Source organism: Tachyglossus aculeatus, chromosome X3 (assembly GCF_015852505.1).
Source record: "Tachyglossus aculeatus isolate mTacAcu1 chromosome X3, mTacAcu1.pri, whole genome shotgun sequence".
In the NCBI taxonomy this organism is placed as follows: domain Eukaryota; kingdom Metazoa; phylum Chordata; class Mammalia; order Monotremata; family Tachyglossidae; genus Tachyglossus; species Tachyglossus aculeatus.
This window is the reverse complement of record NC_052099.1, coordinates 20,507,750-20,528,771: the sequence shown is the minus strand read 5'-3', so window position 1 is coordinate 20,528,771 and position 21,022 is coordinate 20,507,750. Positions and strand designations below refer to the sequence as shown.

General features: G+C 41.3%; 1 protein-coding gene across 3 annotated transcripts in view; it reads right to left on the bottom strand.

Moving 5' to 3' along the window:
* The window catches only part of CDH18 (cadherin 18), a 452,445-nt gene that overhangs the window by 129,337 nt on the left and 302,086 nt on the right, over positions 1 to 21,022 (bottom strand). For all 3 annotated transcript variants that reach the window (XM_038770457.1, XM_038770455.1, XM_038770458.1), the window contains one exon: positions 19,191 to 19,683. In XM_038770457.1, coding sequence (XP_038626385.1) covers positions 19,191 to 19,418 — 228 coding nt within the window. In that variant the 5' untranslated portion in view covers positions 19,419 to 19,683. The remainder of the gene's footprint in view (positions 1 to 19,190; positions 19,684 to 21,022) is intronic.

The following is a 21,022-nucleotide window of genomic DNA, read 5'->3' as shown; positions in this document are numbered from 1 at the left end:
TGGTAGCCTCTGCCCACAATGAGCTTACAGTCTAGACTGAGAGATAGAAATAAGTAAATGAATGTAAGTAAAAATATACTATAGATTTAATTTATGCTATAAATTTAAAATGTACTATATACATAAGAATTGTGGGATTGAGGGAGAGGTAAATAAAGGGTGCAAAAACAGGTGTAAGGGAAGGGAGTGGGAGAAGAGAAAATTAAGGCTTAGACAGGGGAGGCATTTTGGAGGAGATGTGCTTTTAATAGGGCCTGGAAGGTGGAGAGAGTGATCATCCGTCAAATATGAAGAGGGAGGGTGTTCCAGAGCAGAGGCAGAATGTGGGTGAGAGATTGGCGTGAGATAGACCAGATGACTGAGTAGGTTGGCATTCGAAGCACGAAGCGTGCAGGCTGGCTTGTAGTAGGAAATCAGGGAGACAAAGTAGAAGGGGGCAAAGTGACTGAGTGCTTTAAATCCTACGGTAAAGAGTTTCTGTTTGATGTGGAGGTATATCGACAACTACCAGGAGGGTCTTGAGGATAAGTGAAACATGGACTGACTGGGTTTTTGTTTGTTGTTTTTTTTTTGAAAAATGATCCTTGCAGCAGAGTGAAGTAGGGACTGGACTGGGGAGAGATAGGAGGTACGGTGGTCAGAGAGGAGGCTGATTCACTAATTACGGTAGGATAGGATAAGTGCTTACATTAACATGGTAGCAATTTGGATAGCGAGGAAAGGGAGGATTTCAGTGATGTTGTGAAGGTTGAACTGACATAATTTGGTGACAAATGCATATTTGGCTGAAATGTGAGAAAGGAGTAGAAGATAAGGCCAAGTTTATGGGCTTATTCATTCATTCATTCAATTGTATTTATTGAGCGCTTACTGTGTGCAGAGCACTGTACTAAGCGCTTGGGAAGGACAAATCGGCAACAGAGATGGTCCCTACCCAACAACGGGCTCACAGTCTAGAAGAGACTTATGAGACAGTGATGATTATGGTGCTGCCTAGGGTGATACGAAAGTCATGGGGAAGCAGGGTTTGAATAGAAAGATAATGAGTTTTGTTTGGGAAATGTTAAGCTTGAGGTGTCAGCAGAAAATCCAGGTATTTTGGAAAGGCGGGAGGAAATGTGAGATTGCAGAGCAGGAAAAAAAGAAATCAGGGCTGGAGCTGTAGATTTAGGAATCATCTGCGTAGAGATGGTAGTTGAAGCCATGGGACCTAATGAGTCCTTGAAGGAAGTGGGTGTAGATGGAGAATAGAAGGGGACCAAGAACTAAGCCTTGAGGGACTCCCACAATTAGTGGATGGGAGGCAGAGGTGGAGTCCACATAAGGGACTGAAAATGAATGTCAGGGAAGCCAAGTTTGGATAATGTTTCCAGAAGAATGGGGTGTCAACCACGCCAAAGGCAGTCGAGAGGTCGAAGAGGATTAGGATGGAGTAGAGGCTGTTGCATTTGGCAAGAAGGAGGTCACTGGTTACCTCTGGGAAGACAATGTATGTGAATGGAGGGAGAAGGAGGCAGACTGGAGGGGGGTCAAAATGAGAATTGGAAGAGAGGAACTGGAGACAGTGCAGGCAGACAACTCAATACTTAAAGGACTGAAATATCTACATTTTACATGAAAAATACATGGAGCTAACAAGGCTGGAAACATCTTGGTAAATACTGAAGGATATGCAAAGCTCACAGAAAAATATATAGAGCTATCAATCAATCGTATTTATTGAGCACTTACTGTGTACAGAGCACTGTACTAAGTGCTTGGGAAGTACAAGTTGGCAACATATAGAGACAGTCCCTACCCAACAGTGGGCTCACAGTCTAGAAGGGGGAGACAGAGAACAAAACCAAACGTATTAACAAAATAAAATAGAATAGATATGTACAAGTAAAATAAATAGAGTAATAAATATGTACAAACATATATACATATATACAGGTGCTGTGGGGAAGGGAAGGAGGTAAGACAGGGCGATGGAGAGGGGGACGAGGGGGCTCAGTCTGGGAAGGCCTCCTGGAGGAGGTGAGCTCTCAGTAGGACCTTGTTTCAACCTATCAAGGTTGAAACATCTTGTTAAATACTCAAGGACATGCAAAGTCCCAGATTTTGGGAGAGCTGGCCAGATCTCTGAGACTATGGCAAAATGGAAATTCTGGAGAGCTCCAGAAATGATCCAGGAAATAGGCAAGTTCAATAAAAGCAGAAGTCAGCATCTGAGTGAACCTCGGCTGACCAATTTTAAAGAATGCTAACCACACTGTGGTCTTCTCCAGTTAACTTCTTTAGTGAAGTTTCATCTTAGTTTTTGACTCTTCATCTCGGTTACCGACAATTTCATTAGGCCCAGGTGACAACTTTATTCAAACTGGTAAATACATCTATCGTCCCCCATAAATTTAATTATGAAATAAAGTCAGGTACTGTCACGATGGAAGTGATGGGGCCTAGTGGAAAGAGAATGGGCCTGGGAGCCAGAGGGAGTGGATTCTAATCCTGGCTCCTCCACATATCTGCTATGTGATCTTGGGGTAAGTAACTTCACTTCTCAGGCCTCAGTTACTTCATCTGTAAATTGGGGGTTAAGACCGTGAGGCCCATTAAGGGACAGGGACTGTGTCCAACCTGATTACCTTTTATCTATCTCAATGTTTTGAACAGTCCTTTGCACATAGTAATCACTTAAATACCATTGTTATTATTTTCCCTTAGATTTGGTACTGGCAGCTATAGAAGTTGTAGTAGTGCCCAGTGGTGGTATTTTCTGAGCACCTACTGAGTGTAATGCACTGTACTAACTGCTACAGAAGCACAAGACACCATTCCAGTTTACAAAGGGCTTATATAGAGCATCAGATGTTCATCTCCTCAGATAGTGTTAAAAGAGAGGTGTCTGGATAGTGTCCCTTTCTTCAAACCCTGTGCTTTGAATGAATCATAAAATGGGAGGGTGGAGATCCAAGATATCCAGTCAAGGACTTTAGTCCAAGTTCTTCTGCCTTCTGCCAGTCCCATTGCCCACAATTCTCCATCACGTCCCACTGGGAGTGGACAGCGGTTTGTCAGCTAGATCCCACCCAAGTTGTTCACCCTGCAAGAATGGCACCCGATGAAGGGGCAAAAGCCAGACTTTTGGCTACTTTCAATAAGCACAAATTGGCCACTGGTTCTTCCTTCTGGCACGGCAACTCGGGGTGATACAACTGGATTTCTAGACAATGCTGTCACGCATGGACCCGATCATTCATTCCTAAAGTATACTTTTGTGTGGTGTAAACACAACCTCAAAGCTTCCGTGATATAAATTGCTCTTTTCTTTCGTCTGATATCATCATACCAAAATTATGTTTCAAAGAAGAGACAGAAAGAAAAGTGCCTTGCGCAGAAAGATAAAGGGATTTTTTTTTAAGTAGGAAATGTTGGAACCATAATGATTACATGGATATTTTTCAAAAGATTGATTTTCAGAACCATAGTCTTCTCCCTTAAAATGCAATATAGTAGCTTTGTCCACTGCTTTTAGAACAGCAGCTCTTAGTTGGCACTGCCAATAGATAATCCAAAAATCTGTTCATTAGGGAATTTGGGTTCCCTCTCAAAACATCTGAAAGGAATGTTTGAAGAAGGGGACTGAAACACTAAATGGTGTAGCTGTTGCAAATGAATGAACCCATCCAATTCCCAACTGTGTATCCTTTCCCACTGCTTTGCACACAATAAACACTTTATAAATACTATTAAAATAGTAAATAGAAAACCCTTAGTTACTATTTTTAGTAGTTCTTTTGCATTCTCTAATGCCTTTAGATACATTCAGTCAGTCACCTTCAAAGATATTTTGTACACTTTGATGATGACAAAATATTGGCAGACGCCAGAATTTGCCCTAGTCACGTGGTTGTTTTCACGGTTTAAATTGAATTGTCCATTTCATGCCATGTAATAGAGAGCGGATAAAGAGTAGAGTGAGAAAGCTGAGCAGGAAAATGGTTCATTTTTCTGATAACCAGACATGAATGAAACTGAGGAGAGGCAAACATTGACATACCGCAGCACGGCGGCAGAAAGATAAAAGCAGTAAACACTGGGAACTCTTCACCTTGTCTTGCAAATATGTAATTAGGAAAACAGGTTTAAATGGTAAACTCCCAAAATGTGGGCTGCTAAACTGTTCTGAAATATATTTATGCATGAACTGACACTTTATCTATTTAGCCAGTTTGCATTTTTACATTCTTATGATTCATATTAATTGATTTGTTCTGTGAAAATCTGAGAGACCTTGGATTTAAGGCAACCCCCTAAAATCTGGAGCTTTGGAATGGGGAAAAATCCACCAGAAAAAAACCAATATATTCACCAATGCCTCTTTCTCTGCCCCCCAGAAAGACTCTGGCTTGGGGGGGTATGTCCGTTTTTGCCATTACTAATTACTCCTCTTTTCATTTCTCCCATTCTTTCTTTTCATTAAACCAAAACCAAAACCTGGATAGCAACAGACTTTTATATTTTCCCCACAGATTTGGAAAGCTCAGAGCAGAAGATAACAGAAGCTTGGCTTAAGAAGGAATCAGAGAATCATAAAGAGGCATGACAGTGGATTCAGAAAGAGACTGAGATAGGGAGCTAGTCAAGCAGAGGTAAAGGACTGAGGAGGAGGGGCAGAGGTAGCAGCAATGGCTGTGTGGCTTAGTGGAAAGGGAACATTCATTCAATCATTCATAAGCGCTTGGTACAGTGCTCTGCACATAGTAAGCGCTCAATAAATATGATTGAATGAATGAATGAATGAGCACTTTGTGCAGAACACTGTATAAGCACTTGGGAAAATACAATAAAACAATAAACAGTGGCACTCCATGCCGACAACGAGCTCACATCTAGAGTGGCTTGGGAATCAGAAAGCCTCCGGCCGCTTGCATGCTGGGTGACTTTGGGAAAGTCACATCGTTTCTCTGTGACTCAGTTCCCTCATCAGCAAAATGGGGATTCAATACCTGTTTTCCCTCCTACTTACACTATGAGTCCCATAAGGGACCTGATGGTCTTGTATCTACCCCTATGATTAGTACGGTGCTTGGCACACAGTAAGCGCTGAACAAAAACTAAAATTAATGATATGTATTAAGTGCCCACTGTATGCAATGCAATGTACTAAGCACTTGAGAAAGTCTAACAGAAACATGAGCCGCATTTTCTGCCCACAAGAAGCTTATACACAGAGACTAAATACGAGCGGTCAAAATGTGAGACGGTGTCATCAATTGAAGTTGTCGGGGGTGGGTGGGGGGTCAGTTTGTATTTCCTTTTGAGCACACATAACAGAAAACAAAAATAGTAATAAGTAAAAATGTAACATCTTGTTCTCTGGTCTTAGTCACCTTTTGATTGTATCCCAGAAGCCAATCTGCATGAGGCTGACACACAAACACTCTTCAAGAAGTGTTGCCAACAACCTAAAGCAACTGATTGTTTCGGGGTTTTTTTGTGTGTAAACTATTCAAGCCGAAGTTTCCAGTTAAGACTAAGTCATACCTCAAAAGAATAGCTGACAAATTCAGCAGAGTCTTAAGAGGTGTATATCCACATTCTATATGTGAAGGAATAACACATTCCATTATTACTTTATATTGAATAAATAGCCAAAACTGATACCAGGATCATATTCACTCATGGTATGCTCTAGATTCCAAACCCTTTTTTTAAGATTGTGCATTATTCATTGAGATTCACAGGACATTTTTGATCTACAATGTCCCTACTAAACAGGCACAATAATAAAAGGGTAATCTCAAAAATGAGATTGGAAAAAAAAAAAATCAATTGCATTTAATGAGCACTTACTGTGTGCAGACCACTGTACTAAGTGCTTGGGAGAGTACAATACAACAGAGGTAGTAAATATGTTCCCGCCCACAACAAGCTTGCAATCTAGCTATCTGAGAGGGAGACAGCTATTACTATGCATACATAAATTAGGGCTATTTACCTAAGTGCTGTGGGGTTGAAGGAGTGAACAAGGCATATAAAATGTCATCTCAGCATAGATTCATGAGGAAGTCTGCAATCTCAGCTCTTCCATTGGCTCACTGCGTGATAATGGGAAGTTCACCCTCCTCTGTAAAATGGGGATGCAACACCTGTTCTGACTGAGCAAAGTGTAGAGAAGGAATTGTGCCCCATCTTATCATAATGTACCTCTCTCTGAGCATATAGAGGTGCTTTGGCTTTTTATACTTACTAAATCCAAAGCAGACATACATCTTATACTGTTGTTACTCATTTTGCTTTCTAGACTGTGAGCCCACTGTTGGGTAGGGAATGTCTCTATATGTTGCCAACTTGTACTTCCCCAGTGCTTAGTAGAGTGCTCTGCACACAGTAAGCGCTCAATACGATTGATTAATTGGTTAATATTTAGTCTGCTATTTTTCCCTACCTGCCTCTCCTTCTGCTTTTAGATTGCAAGCCCATTGTGAACCACGAACATGTCTCAAATTCCCATGTGCTCTTCCAGCTTGCTTCATGTGTTATAAGTATTTGAATGTTAGTACTGGCTGACGATTCTTGATTTTGGAGGAAGTCTTTGGATATAAAATGCATAGATGAGGATGAATTTGAAATGCTTGGAAGATTATCTTCAAAATTCTCAGTAATATGAGAGAATAACAAAGCGTCATAATTGTGATATTAGATAAGTTCTTATTATGTTCCAAGCACTGTACTAAGCAGTGGGATAAATAAGAGATAATCATGCCCCACATGGGGCTCACAGTTTAAGTAGGAGAGCGAGTAGGTACTGAATCCCCATTTTGCAGAAGAGGTAACTGAGGCACAGAGAATCTTAGTGACTTGCCTAAGGTCACAAAGCAGACAAGCAGTAGAGCCTGGATTAGAACACAAGGTGCTCTGACTCCCAAGCTTGTGCTCTTTCCACTAGGCTACACTGCTTCTCATGGACCATGAAGGATATTCCTGTCCCTGAGCCAGGAGAGAAGCAACTGAAATGGTGGGAAAATATCGGAACTATATTTAGGGCAAAATTTTATCTGGGTCCTCAATTTCTCAAAACAGAGGGAGCAGACGTTTAGTTTTCTGTTTGATTTTCGTGCTATGACGTCTCCTAAAAAGAGCTAGTCAGGCAGGAGGATTTTAGCCTCTGGGTAGTTCCATGCTGATGAACACACATATCCAGAGGGAGGCAAATGCTTTTCACCAGAACTTGATCAGATTTCATGGACAAAATGAAGAGTTTCAGCAGAAGTACAGAATTGTCAAGAGTGCAGAAAACAGCAGAACCCATTTTATTTTTTACAGAACATGGGTTGAAATAATGCAAAGGGGAATCTTCCCTTCATGATGATGAGTTTACGATGTTGTAGGATGCACAGGTTTAGAAGTACTGAAAAAAATGAGCAAACAACCTAAAAAGAACTCAGCAAGCTAAACAAGAAACCCGCTAAGTGTATCAAAAGCACAAGAGGTTTTTCATTATGCAACTTCTACTGACAAATTCAATCAATTCCTCCTCACTGTAGCTTCTGGTCTATGAAGGAGCTTATAACAAAAGTACACTAATCCTCAGATACTCTAAATTAAGCCAAGATTCCCTCCCTCCTGTGGACATCATTTTCCATAAGCTGAATTGGGCCAATTCAAAATTTGAAAAGGAGAATATAAAGTGCACGCATCAGAAATCCACGATTCCACTGAAGCAGTAATGGGTAAACCTATCTTTTTCCACAGAAAGTGACCAAATAGGGAGCCTTTTCAAGTCCAAAGCCCCTGATAGCTGCTGAACTGCTTAATGGTCTCCTGCTTGTTGCCTAGGAGACAGCCCCCCAAGTTAAGATGTTAGATATTGGAGATATTGGTATGCCCACTCCATGCCCCCAACCCCAGACAGAGAAATATTTACTTGAAAAATGATCTGAGAAAGACAAATGCAATTAAATCTCATCTTTGATGGATCCAGTCCCTCCTGCTTCCTGACCCTTCTGCAACTCTCCCATTTTTTTTTTTATTCCAAAGAGTATTTGTTAAGTGCTTCCTATGTATCAAACACAGCTCTAAGCACAGGAGTAGATACAAGTTAATCAGGCTGGGTAAGCACGGGAGTAGATACAAGTTAATCAGGCTGGGTACAGTCTCTGTTCCACATGAGGCTCACAGCCCATGTAGGAGGGAGAATAGGTAACAAATTCCAATTTTCAACTGAGGAAACAGGCATAGAGAATTTAAGTGACTTACCCAAAGTCACACAGCAGGCAAATGGCAGATCTGGAATTAGAACCCAGGCCCTTGCTTCATTCCTAGGTCAAGAGGCCATACTGCCTTCCCAGCAGTACCTCTAGATGAGATCTCCCACCTCCTCTCAAAATCCACCCCCTCTCCCTGTGCCTCCAACCACATACCTGGACAACGCATCAAAACATTTGCCCCGGCCCTGCCCACCATGTCTAACAGATCACTGTACAACAGATACTCCCCTACTGCTTTTAAACATGGCTGTGTAACCCCTATTTTTGACTCCATGGCTCGCTTAACCCCAGAGTTCCCTCCAGGATTTGCTCCACCTCCATCCTACCATTTCTCTCCAAACTCCTTGAGCAAATTGTCTAGACCTGCTGCCTCCACTTCCTCTTCTCCAATTCTCTCCTTGTCCCCCTCCTATCTGGCTTTCGCCTCCTTTACTCAATAGGAACTTCCCTCTGTAAGGTCACCAATCACTTGCTTTTTTCCAAATCAACAGTCTCTATTACATTCTACTCTTCCGTGAACTCTCAGCCGCCTTTGACACTGGACCAACACCTTCTGGAAACATTATCTAACTTTTTTTGTTTTTCTTTAAATGATACTGTCCTCTCCTCATTAATTCAACTTTAGTACTTGGTACAGTGCCAGGCAAATAGTAAGCCCTTAAATACTGTTAAAGAAAAAATAAACAACAACAACAAAAAAACCCTCCCATCTCTCTTGTCCCTCTAGACTGTAAGCTTGTTATGGGCCGAGAATGTGTCTGTTTTGTACTCTCCCAAGCCCTTGGAGTACAGTGCTCTGCACACAGTAAGCCTTCAATAAATACAATTAAATGAATGAAATCCTTTCTCAGTTTCTTTTACCTACTCTTCCTCTGTCTCCCATCCCCTTACTGTGGGGTCCCTCACAGCTCAGTTCTGAGTACCTTTCTATGGCCCATAGAATAAATAAACATAAATAAAAAACACCTTACATTACAATGACCTATCCACATAGGAAAATCAATCCACAAATGCCAGTGTCAAGAGCAAGAGAATTTCTCCTTGGAATACTGTTCTACCTGATAATTTTCAGGACTGATTCGATAGCTTGTGTTACCAAGGCTGATTTAGTATCAGTTCCTTGTGGGAAGAGAATAGGTCTACAACTCTGATTAACGGGACCCTCCCAAATGCTTAGTACATGCTCAGCATAAAGTGCTCAATAAGTATCATCTACTAACTGGTAAAAACCATCCTACAGTTGTGGTATCTTCTCCCAGTTTGTAAGTGATGCTTCATCTACACATTTTTTGAACCTGAGGAAAGGGATAAAAGCCTGTAAGCAATAAGCTCTTATTGAGCCTCTGTTTGGAGAGTATTATAATCAAGAGTATTTATTGAACACTTATTGTGTCCAAAGCACTATAATTAATAGTATTTATTGAGCACAATTGACAGAGCACTGTACTAAGCACTTCAAAGAGTTCAATAGAAGCTGATGACAGTCACTGCCACAGGAATTTACAGTCTAAGATGAAGTGAGCCTTATAGCTGAATGGTATGCAAAAATAACTAAAATAAGCCACAATGATATCAGGCAAAAAGGCACAGAAACCAAAAAAAGTATTTGAAAAGGAAGAGTCCTATAATGACATGATTTTTCCCCTTTGCTATCTTTACAGAGAGGGTATAACACAAAAGAGAGGGTATAACACAATTAACCACACAAGTTTCACTTGAGATGAGAAAGTGGAAAACAACAGGAAAAAACAGTAATTATGTCATTTATTAAGCACTTAGTAGTTGTCAAAATCTCTTTAACAATCACATCACACCTACTGCTGCTCGCTGACATCTCCAATCTTAAGGCACAGATGATTTCTATAAAAGGGATCTTGGCCATTCAGGAACAACTTAAGTCACTGTCATTTTCACAAATGATACTGACATAAATGTCCCTGAATAAAATATACACACTGTAATTAAATGAATGCAATCTTTATAATTGAAAAACCAAATACCTCACGCAATTATTATTTCACACTTTTTCATCAAGATGCTATTGAACACATTCATCTGCCAAACGGTTTAAATCGTTCCACGAATTGCAAATCTATGTGTTTTTCTGAACATGGACAGTTACACGTACCCATGGCTTTATTTCCGGCAAGGAGGAATACCTGAATTATGGCATTTTCTAATAACTATGTATGGGCTGAGTGCCAGAATAGCTACATAATGATCAGATCAAACACAGTAGGAAGTTTAGCTCCATTTTACAGATGACGGAATTGAGGCCCAGAGAGATTAAGTGATTTATCCAAGGTGACACATCAGACCAAAGGTGAGCTGGGACCGCTGTCCGAGTCTCTCGACTTCCAGCCTTAAACCTTTCCAGTAGGGTCTATTGCTCAAGTTACCATCAGTTCATATTTCCTCCTGAGAATACTCTTCCTTTCCGCCCACCCTCCACGGGTTGTTAGACTTTAGAAAGCAGACACTGTAGTCCTCAACCTGAATCCAAAACTTGCTCCAAACACACACACACACAAAATCATTTCTCCACATCACTCTGTATCTGAGGAGACAGCTCTTTACTGGAAGCAGGTTTCTCAATAATACCATCCCGTTCCAGCCAAATCGAACGGAGCAGGTATGCGTTCTGATACAATTAAAGGCACTGAGTCCTATTTCAGGGCTAAATTTGCTCTTCTCTGTTACTCAGACACAGTGCTCTCACAAGAGAGGGATGGATTGGAATACGTCCCTTCTGATTATTTTATGTCTACCCCAGGGCTTGTTGTTAGTATTATTATCATGGTATTTGTTAAGTGCTTACTATGTGTCAAGCACTGTTCTAAGCACTGGAGTAGTTACAGGCTAATCGGGTTGGAGACGGCCACTGTCCCACGTGGGGCTCACGGTCTAAATGGGAGGGGGAGTAAGATTCAATTCCCATTTTACAGTTGAGGAAACAGAAGCATAGTAAAGTGTCTTGCCCAAGGTCACACAGCAAGCAGTTGGGAGAGCAGGGATTAGAAGCCAGGTCCTCTGACTCCCAAGGCCATGCTTTTTCCACTAGGCCATGCTGATTATCACATAATAAGCACCTAATAACACCTTCACTACTACAAATTATGAATTCCCAAAGAGGGAGGCTTGTCTCCAATGGTGAGTTTTCCACAGGACAGTCAGCCCAGGAGATATCCAAGTGGGACAAGTAATTCCTTTGGTTGGGCTATTACCAATGTTTCTGAACACATGAGAAGTAGTATAGCCTAGTGGAAAAAGTGGGCCTTGGAGACAGAGGATCTGGGTTCTCATTGTTCTCATCTCAACTCTGCCAGTTGCCTGCTGTGTGACCTTGGACAAGTCACTTCACTTCTCTATGCTTCAGTTCTCTCATTTGCAAAATGGGGATTTAATACTCGTTCTCCCTCCTATTTAGAAGGTGAGTGCCATGTGGAACCTACTTTATGTTGTACCTACCCCAGCATTAGTATAGTGCTTGACACATAATAAGCACTTAACAAATACCAAAGATAATAGTATTACTATAATATTTGGGCCAGCTGGATTTTTTTTAGGGTATTTGGTACGTGCTTACTATGTATCATGCATCTTTCCGAGCACTGAGGTAGACACAGATTTATCAGGTTGGACAAAGTACATGTCCCACAAAGGGCTCACAGTTTAAGTAGGAGAGAGAAGGATTTAATCTCTATGTTACAGTTGAAGAAACTGAGGCACAGAAAAGTTAAGTGACTCGTCCAAGGTCACATGGCTAGTAGAACATTTGCAGTAGAAGAGGACACATGCAAATAAACTGCTCCCCTCAGTCATTCAAAGCTTCAATGAGCTCTGTTTGCACCACTGCCCTACCCACCCTCACAGCCAACATCATTTTGGTTTCACATTGTTCTGATGACAAATGCTATTATAATTTGATATTAAAGATCCTATGAGAACTAAATATTTAGAAAGATACCACTATATCCGGGAATTCCTCATTTTCATATTAATTCAACGGAACACGGATGGCAACAACAGCTGCCCCAGCAAAAAAAATAAAAAAAATCCATCAAGTTACACATCTGTAGGAGGAAAATGTGATCTAAGGAAAACCTAAATGACACATTCATGCGTGCCTCTCTCTTGCCGAACAATTTTTATTGTAATTAAAAACAGCTTATGTGGACATGAATGCCAAGGATGTATACTTTACATAATTCTGATATAACAGTTGAAAGGAACCATGCATGCGAAGCAACTAATGAAGCGAACAAGTAATTAGGGAGAAAAGATAGTCCAGATAAAGCTCATAAATCATTGTTTTTAGTTTCTTGCAAGATGATAAACATGAATATTTCTTTTCCAAGACAGAATGTCCATCCAAGGAAGGAAGTTTTTGAAATAATAATAAAACACTAGTGATCAAGATCATTTGAGAAGCAGTGTGTCCCAGTGGAAAGAGCACCATCCTGGGAGTCAGAGGACCAGGGTTCTAAATCCAGTCCCACCACCTGTCTGCTTTGTGACCTTGGCAAATCATTTAACTTCTCTGTGACTCAGTTCCCTCCTCTGTAAAATGGGGATTCAATCCCCTTCTCCATCCTACTTGGATTGGGAGCCCCTTGTGGGACCTGATTATCCTGAATCTACCCCAGCACTTAGTACAGTGCTTCACATATAGTAAGCACTTAAATACCACTATTCTTCTTCTTATTATTATTATTATTAGAGTAATTATGGTTCTAACTCTCCTTATCCTGTCATTCATTCATTTATTCAATTGTATTTATTGAGCGCTTTACTCTCAGTTGATTTGACTGTTAAATGGGTAGAAAATTATTCACCTGCTTCAGAGAATTGCAGGATGGAAAACATGACTAGTTCTAGCATGCAAGCGCACAATTGCATGTGTGTGTGCATGCACACACACACACACACACACACACACACACACACACACACACACCAAGCCCTCGACATCTTCAAACTGAGCAACCTAAGTAACCTGATATCACATACTTAAAAACAAAAAAATAAATGTACTAGAACTATAGCCTAAAAGCAACTTGAGAAAGTCCCTAATAACCATCCAAATATTTAATGAGCATATACTAAGTGGTGTCACTAGATGCAGGATGGATCAGTGGAAAGAGCATGGGTTTTGGAGTCAGAGGTCATGGGTTCAAATCCCGCTCCGCCACATGTCCGCTGTGTGACCTTGGGCAAGTCACTTCTCTAAGCCTCAGTTACCTCATCTGTAAAATGGGGATTAAGACTGTAAGCCCCACGTGGGACAACTTGATCACCTTGTATCCCCCCCAGCGCTTAGAACAGTGCTCTGCACATAGTAAGCGCTTAACAAATGCCATCATTATTATTATTACTCTCTGGGCCTCAGTCACCTCATCTGTAAAATGGGGTTTGCGACTGTAAACCCCATGTGGGACAGCAACTGGGTTCAATCCGATTTGCTTGTATCCCTCCCAGCACTTAGAACAGTTAAGCACCTAGTAAGTGCTTAGCATTTGTCAAAACAAACACCACTGGGTTTGGAGTCACAGTAATTTGATTGGACAGTCCCTGACCCACATGTGAGCTCATAGTCTAACAAGAGGGAGAGCAGTTATCTTCTGCTCATTTTACAGATGAGAAAACTGAGGCTCCGGGAGAGGAAGTGTCTTGGCCAAGAAGAGATAACAGTCAAGTGGTAGAGGTAGGGCTAAAACCTGGTTTTCATCCTGCTCCCATGCTCAGTCCAAAGCCCCTTGCCCTACATTGTTACAAAAAAACAAAGAAAAACATTCCAATATCCAGTAACTCTGCTCCCTTTTCAAATATTACAGTTTTAGTGACCTCATAGAGATACTTTTATTCGAGCAAGGGAAAATGAAAACTTCCACTTTAGCTACTTGGGTCTGAGTTTCACGGTGCAGTTGCAAACTCCTGGATTATTAAAATGCTAAAAATCGACCCTGACACTTGCCCGTTTTAATCTGGCATGACATCCCAGCTGCATGCTGCCATTTTCTCAAAAGTCAGTTACCAAACGTGACTTGCCTGCTCTTCAGTTCTCAAGCAGAGCGAGTCGGAAAGTTCGCAGAATTCTCCTCTACAAAATACAGGATGACAACTAGGACCTTTTTGGCTATGCATCCAATTTTCAGTTCAGTAGTTCACGATAATACTAAAACTGTCATAGTTTTACTGAAAAGTCTGACCCTTCTGCTCTTCTCTCCCTGAGTCATGCCCTCTTTCAACTAAAGATCACATTATTCATTTAATTTGAAAATATCATCCTTTGTATTCAAAAGAGGGTCTTGAAGTGCTCTATGAGGACAGCAGAAATAATGAGGAAACATGTAACAGAATGCAGAGCAACACAGACTGTGAGAAAATCACAATTGTGAGAAACTGCATGACCTAGTAGAAAGAGCACAGAATCAGAGAAGCTGGGTTCTAATTCTGGCTTGACCAGCTGCCGGCTATGACAACTTGGTCAAATTACTTCATGTTTCTGTGCCTCAGTTCCCTCACCAGCAAAATGATAATAATAATAATGATGGTATTTGTTAAGCGCTTACTATCAATCAATCGTATTTATTGAGCACTTACTGTGTGCAGAGCACTGTACTAAGCGCTTGGGAAGTACAAGGTGGCAATTTATAGAGACAGTCCCTACCCAACAGTGGGCTCACAGTCTAGAAGAAGGAGACAGAGAACAAAACCAAACATGTGAGCCCATTGTTGGGTAGTGACCATCTCTATGTTGCTGACTTGTACTTCCCATGCACTTAGTACAGTGCTCTGCACACAGTGAGCGTTCAATAAATACAATTGACTGACTGAATGAATGAATGAATATCTATCCCAGTGCTGAGAACAGTGCCTGGCACAGAGCAAGTACTCAACAGATCAATCAATCAGTCGTATTTATTGAGCGCTTACTATGTGCAGAGCACTGTACTAAGCGCTTGGGAAGTACAAATTGGCAACACATAGAGACAGTCCCTACCCAACAGTGGGCTCACAGTCTAAAAGGGGGAGACAGAGAACAGAACCAAATATACCAACAAAATAAAATAAATAGGATAGAAATGTACAAGTAAAATAAATAAATAAATAAATAAATAGAGTAATAAACATGTACAACCATATATACAGATATCACTATTCTCATTTTGAGGAGACATACTGAAAACAAATAGAGTTGTGATGTTTAGGTTATAAGATCTAAGGTTATAAGATGTTTAGGCTATATGAGAAGGAAGGGGAATTAAATGGAATCGGTGAGGATGGCACGAATGGGGATGCAAACCAGTTCTTACCACAACCCCAGATTTTGATGCCTGTCAATGTGGTCAAGAAATAATCCTTTAGTGGAATTTAATGCTCACCTTGAGTGGGTACAAACCTTCCTGTTGGTCAGGTGGAAAGGCCGCTACTAAATCTTCCCCTCTGGCTCACAAGCTCACTGTGGTCAGGGAAGTGTCTACCAACTCCATTATACTGTACTCTCCAAGCACTCTCCAACTCTCCAGTGCTCCAAGCACCCCACATATGGGAGAACAACTAAACATCTAAGCGCATAGTCTGTCCTACAGATCAAAAATGATCCAAGCAATGATCTAAACTACGGCAAGCATACGTACTAAAAACACAAATTTAAAATGCCTGTTTGTGCTTTATACAAATAAAAGTTTATGTTCTTATTTGCTACATTAATTCACTCATTCAATTGTATTTATTGGGCACTTACTGTGTGCAGAGCACTGCACTAAGCGCTTGGGAAGTACAAGTTGGCAACATATAGAGATGGTCCCTATCCAACAGCGGGCTTACAGTCTAGAAGGGGGAGACAGACAACAAAACAGATTAACAAAATGAAATATATAGAATAGTAAATATGTACAGGTAACAGAGTAATAAATCTGTACAAACATATATACAGGTGCTGTGGGGAGGGGAAAGAGCTAAGGCTGGGGGGATGGGGCTCAGTCACGTTCATATCAAAATGCTACACAAGCTAATTGCCATCATCATGCAACATGCTGCCCAAGAGGTAGGCTAAGCAGGTATTGACCCGTTGAAGCAGGAATTGGGAGCAGAAAAGGGAAGCAAGATACCTCAGTGGATAGAGCACAGGCCTGGGAGTCAGTAGGTCATGGGTTCTAATCCCGACTCCACTACTTGTCTGCTGTGTGACCCTCAATAAGTCACTTCACTTCTCTGTGCCTAAATTCCCTCATCTGTAAAGTGGGGATTAAGACTGTGAGCCCAATGCAGGACAGGGACTGCGTCCAACCCAATTATCTAGTTTCTACCCCACTGCTTAGAATAGTGCCTGACACATAGTATGTGCTTAATGAATACCATAGTAATAATAATAGTAATGATAATAATGATAACAAAGAAATAGAGTCTATGGTAGAGCCAACCTTAGCCTCCCTACCCACCTCTCTCTGAAGGATATTTTTCACCCCACAACTTGGCACAACTGGAAGGCCCCCCCCAGATGCACTGTGTGAACTATTGACAAGAATTATTGATAATAATAATAATAATACTGCTGGCAAGGCCAGAAAGTTACCTCCATGACTATCCTCCTTTCCCCCCCCCACATCTTTCCTGGGTAGCTTCCTGACCAATATGGGTTCATTCAATCGTATTTATTGAGGGCTTACTGTGTGGAGAGCACTGTACCAAGTGCTTGGGAAGTATAATTTGGCAACATACAAAGACGGTCCCTACCCAACAACAGGCTCACAGTCTAGCGGCCAGGGTTCTGGTCAGTGTCTGAGCCAGCAGACCAGGCCTCGTCCATAGTTCCTCTACTGACTCGTGTTCTTAGGACCATGACTTTATCTCCAGGAATTTGCAGTTCAGAGTCTCTCTCCTGCTCCCAGATCCGCAGATCATTCTAGCTGCAGCAAGTCACGAGCAGCAGCTAATGCTGACTAGAGTACTGGAAGGGGACTTGGAGAGAAACAAGAGGAGAAGATGGGAATGGAGGTATATTTTGTTGTAGAAGTGTAACTTTATATCCTATCTTTGTTTTCCCTCCAATTTTTGCCTGACTGCCTCCCAAGATCCTGGAAGAGAGGGAACCTGTGTCTGGCTTCTGTTGTCATCTCCCAAGTGCTTCACAGTCAGTGGGAATGCCATAAATATCATTGGTAATGGTGAAAGCAAAAGGTCGTTTGTGGAGAGGCATAGAAGAAAAGTAAAAAGCAAGTGTTCCCCAGAATATCAGACACGGAACATAAGTATAGGACTTTGGTAAAAAAATGTGAAAAAAGGTGAAGACAAAGGGAAAAGCAGAGAGGGGAATCACCAGAAAGGAACAGAGAGATCTGGGGGAGTTAAGGGAAAGAGTGAATGTGTGGGAGAAGATCAGGACATGGAAGTGACTTGGGTAAGAAAATGGATATGCAGATTTTTCTCAATTTTAGAATCACAAACTCTCACTGATGGCAGAGCACTTTTTTATTATAAGGAAATTGAAACAGTAACAGTAACTAAAGTGATAAAATAAAGAGGCCCCTTTTCAGTTGTTCTTTCATTTCTGGGCTATCACCCCGAATCCTCTGGGAATTGGAACTTCAGGGAGAAGCCTATTTTCAAATAAAACAACTGCATTCGGTTGTGTTGGTGGTCCCATGATGCTCTTCTCATCAGAAAGCAGAAATCCATTCAGTATAAGATGCATTCTGTTTTCTGATTCTTACAAACATTTCTTTCTAGAAAAATGCCACCATAGGAAGGCAGAGGCTTCTCTCCACAAAATGTAATGTTATTTTCCTTCCCCTGATCTGTCATTTATTCACCGAGTTCTGCAGCTAGAATACCAAATCTGGAAAATCCCCGTGAGCTAGATTCTGGGTTTGAGCTCTGATTTTTTTTTTTCCTTGTCTGAAAAATAACCGTTTGCTTCACATCTTTTGTTGATCTTTCAGTTTATAAAACAGATCCATCTTCCAGGACTTGGGGGACCATATACACATCTTTGTAGAGAAGAAAACATATTGACCAGTGTCAACAAAATAAACTCTCCCATCATGAACCCAGACCCCCAGCTCAAGCAAAAGGCTAAGAAAATTACCAAAGGAAACTTGAGAGACTGTAGTCTAAATAGAAAAACAAAGCTGATGGCCCTTGCCAATAATCTACTAAGAAGTAGTCATTTAGTAGAGGCTTTTTTAACTAAGGGTTTGGAAAAATTGCTCCCAAGAAGTTAAGGCCAATTGGAATAATGAATCCCTAATGAAGATATTCCTTGATGCCAACTTTGCCTTTCACTGAACTGCTTCACATGGCTGAATTTCAGTTAGCATTTCATCGTGCTACTCATTGTGGGTTTCAATGGAAACCCCTCTTGCAATTGGCAAAAAAAAAAATAGCTTAGTTATATCTCTTTGGATCATCAGCATGGTATACACAGTAGGAGAAATGATGTATTATGGACAAACTCTTTGTCAGATATCATCGACCTTCAAAACACTTGGGTAAAAAAAAAAAATATAAGCTCAATGTAAACAGCTTTTTCTTCAGATGTCATTCTCTTCTCCCCTCACTCTTTACTCAGCACTGGAAGCAAAAGTTGTTTTTAAGAACTCATCCTCTACCCCTAAACTGGACAGAATATAGCAATTATTTGGACAAACCCCAAAATGCACAAAATGAGCACGATAAATGCCTGAAATCTTCAATAGATTTGGACACATGGAGAGGCTGAGTTTTCCAAAAGTATTTCCGGGGTAGACTTAGCTAGAGCTTGCAATCTCCACGGTGACCACCCACTTATCAGAACGACCAACACTTCTGAGAAATGTTCCTATTTCTCAAATGAGAGCTCTGTGTCAATAGACAAATGTGGGAAGACAGTAGGGAAGGACGAGGGGTAACACAGAAGGGGGTGGTGCAAGCCCAAGGGGACTCCAAACTTACCTTTCCCACATACTGGGGATCTGGTCCCATGTGTTCTTCTAAAACAAAGAACTGATTCCAGACCCATCCTCGTTTGGGACGATGGTGCACTTCGGTTTCGCCTTCTACGTGCTTGGTTTGATTCCCCGTCGCTTTGATGGAGCCGTGGTGAGCAGTCCCATGGCACCTCTGTACAAAACAGAGACACACCAGGACTGGGCAGAGGCAAGATGAGCTCATAATTCTCATTGTAAGACACCTTTCCAGTCCAAGTTCTGCCGGACTCTTCCTCGTCAGCTGTAATCCCTTAATGGCAGCCCAAGAAGGAAAGTGAGGCTTTGTTTAGAAAAACAGTCCAGTGTGTTGTTTTTAGCTTGTCCATGGCTTAACAGCCTATCGGGGAAAGGCCAGACCCCATTTACATCCTGAAAAGCGGAAGGAGTGTGGAGTGACGAGCCACAGGTACCCAATTCAAAGCCTTCACAGTGTGGAACCACGGCTAACCATTCTCTACCTAACGGAGGGAAAAAGAGAAAAAAAATCAATTACATCACTAAACATGGTAATTTTACCAATCTGACCTGAATACTGGGCTGACAGACCCGATCAAAGAGCTCTAAAGTTTAACCAAGTGTGTTCTTTCACCTTCACGAAGCTTTGAGGCCTCAATGGGTCTCTGCATTTGTTTATAAACACAAGAATGACCATGATTCTGTTTTACTTCAAACAGACCCAAATAGTGACATTACAGCCTGCAGATAGTCTGAAGTTTTCCATTTTATTTGGGCTAGAAACACTGGAAGCTGATAGCATCTGAGGATACTTTGTGGGCTCACTACAAGTTAAAATGATCAACGTCAGTTAGTTCAACTGAGGCTCTATCCTGGAAACAGTTCTGGAAAACTCAGCCTCTCAATGCATCCAAATCTATTGAAGATTTCAGGTGAGAATATGGCATTTTTGCTCACATTGCGCTCTAGAGAAAGTGAGAGGGATTACAATAAGGATTATAGTTGGGAACGTTCATGATTTACTGACCCAATAAGACTGCAACAAAGTTTTGCAGTTCAGTGTCTAAATTCATCCAGTATATTGGATATTCAGTCAAATGTATATTCAATAATTTTGATTGACCTAGTTGGAAATATCAGTTGAGCACTTACTGTGTGCAGAGCACTGTACTGAGCCCTTGGGAGAGTACAAATACACTTGGTAAACATGCTCCCCGCCTACAAGAAGCTTACATATATTTCATATTTGCCTCCTCCTTTAAGGTATAAGCTCCTATTGGGCATTAATTGTGTCATATAACAATGATATAACAATAATAATATTTGTTATGCAATTCACTGTGGTAAATTCAATGTAAGCAGATGAGACACAGTCCCTGTGACATAGGGGACTTGTGATCTAAGAAGGAGGGAGAACAGGCATTTATCTCCATTTTAGAGATGAGGAAACTGAGGCACTGAGATGCTAAGTAACTTGTCCAAGGTCACACAGCAAGCAAGAGGAGGAGCTTGGATTATAACCCAGTTCTCCTGACTCCCAAGCCTGTGCTCTTCCACTAGGCCACACTGCTTCTTTATTTGTCCAAGTCCTTACAACGGTCACTTGATCAATCAATAGTATTTTTTGAGCTCTTCCTTTGTGCAGATCACAGTACTGCAACAATATAGTTTAATGCAGTAAGTATGTGTATACGTACAAGCATAAGATCCCTACCGTAATGGAGCTTAAAATCTAAATGTGACTACCACCACCATGCACAAAAATGGGTTCATGCAAATGATGCTGGGGTAATGCTGGGGCCCAGGAGAGATATGCCTCACAATAAACCTTGCCCAAAGAGC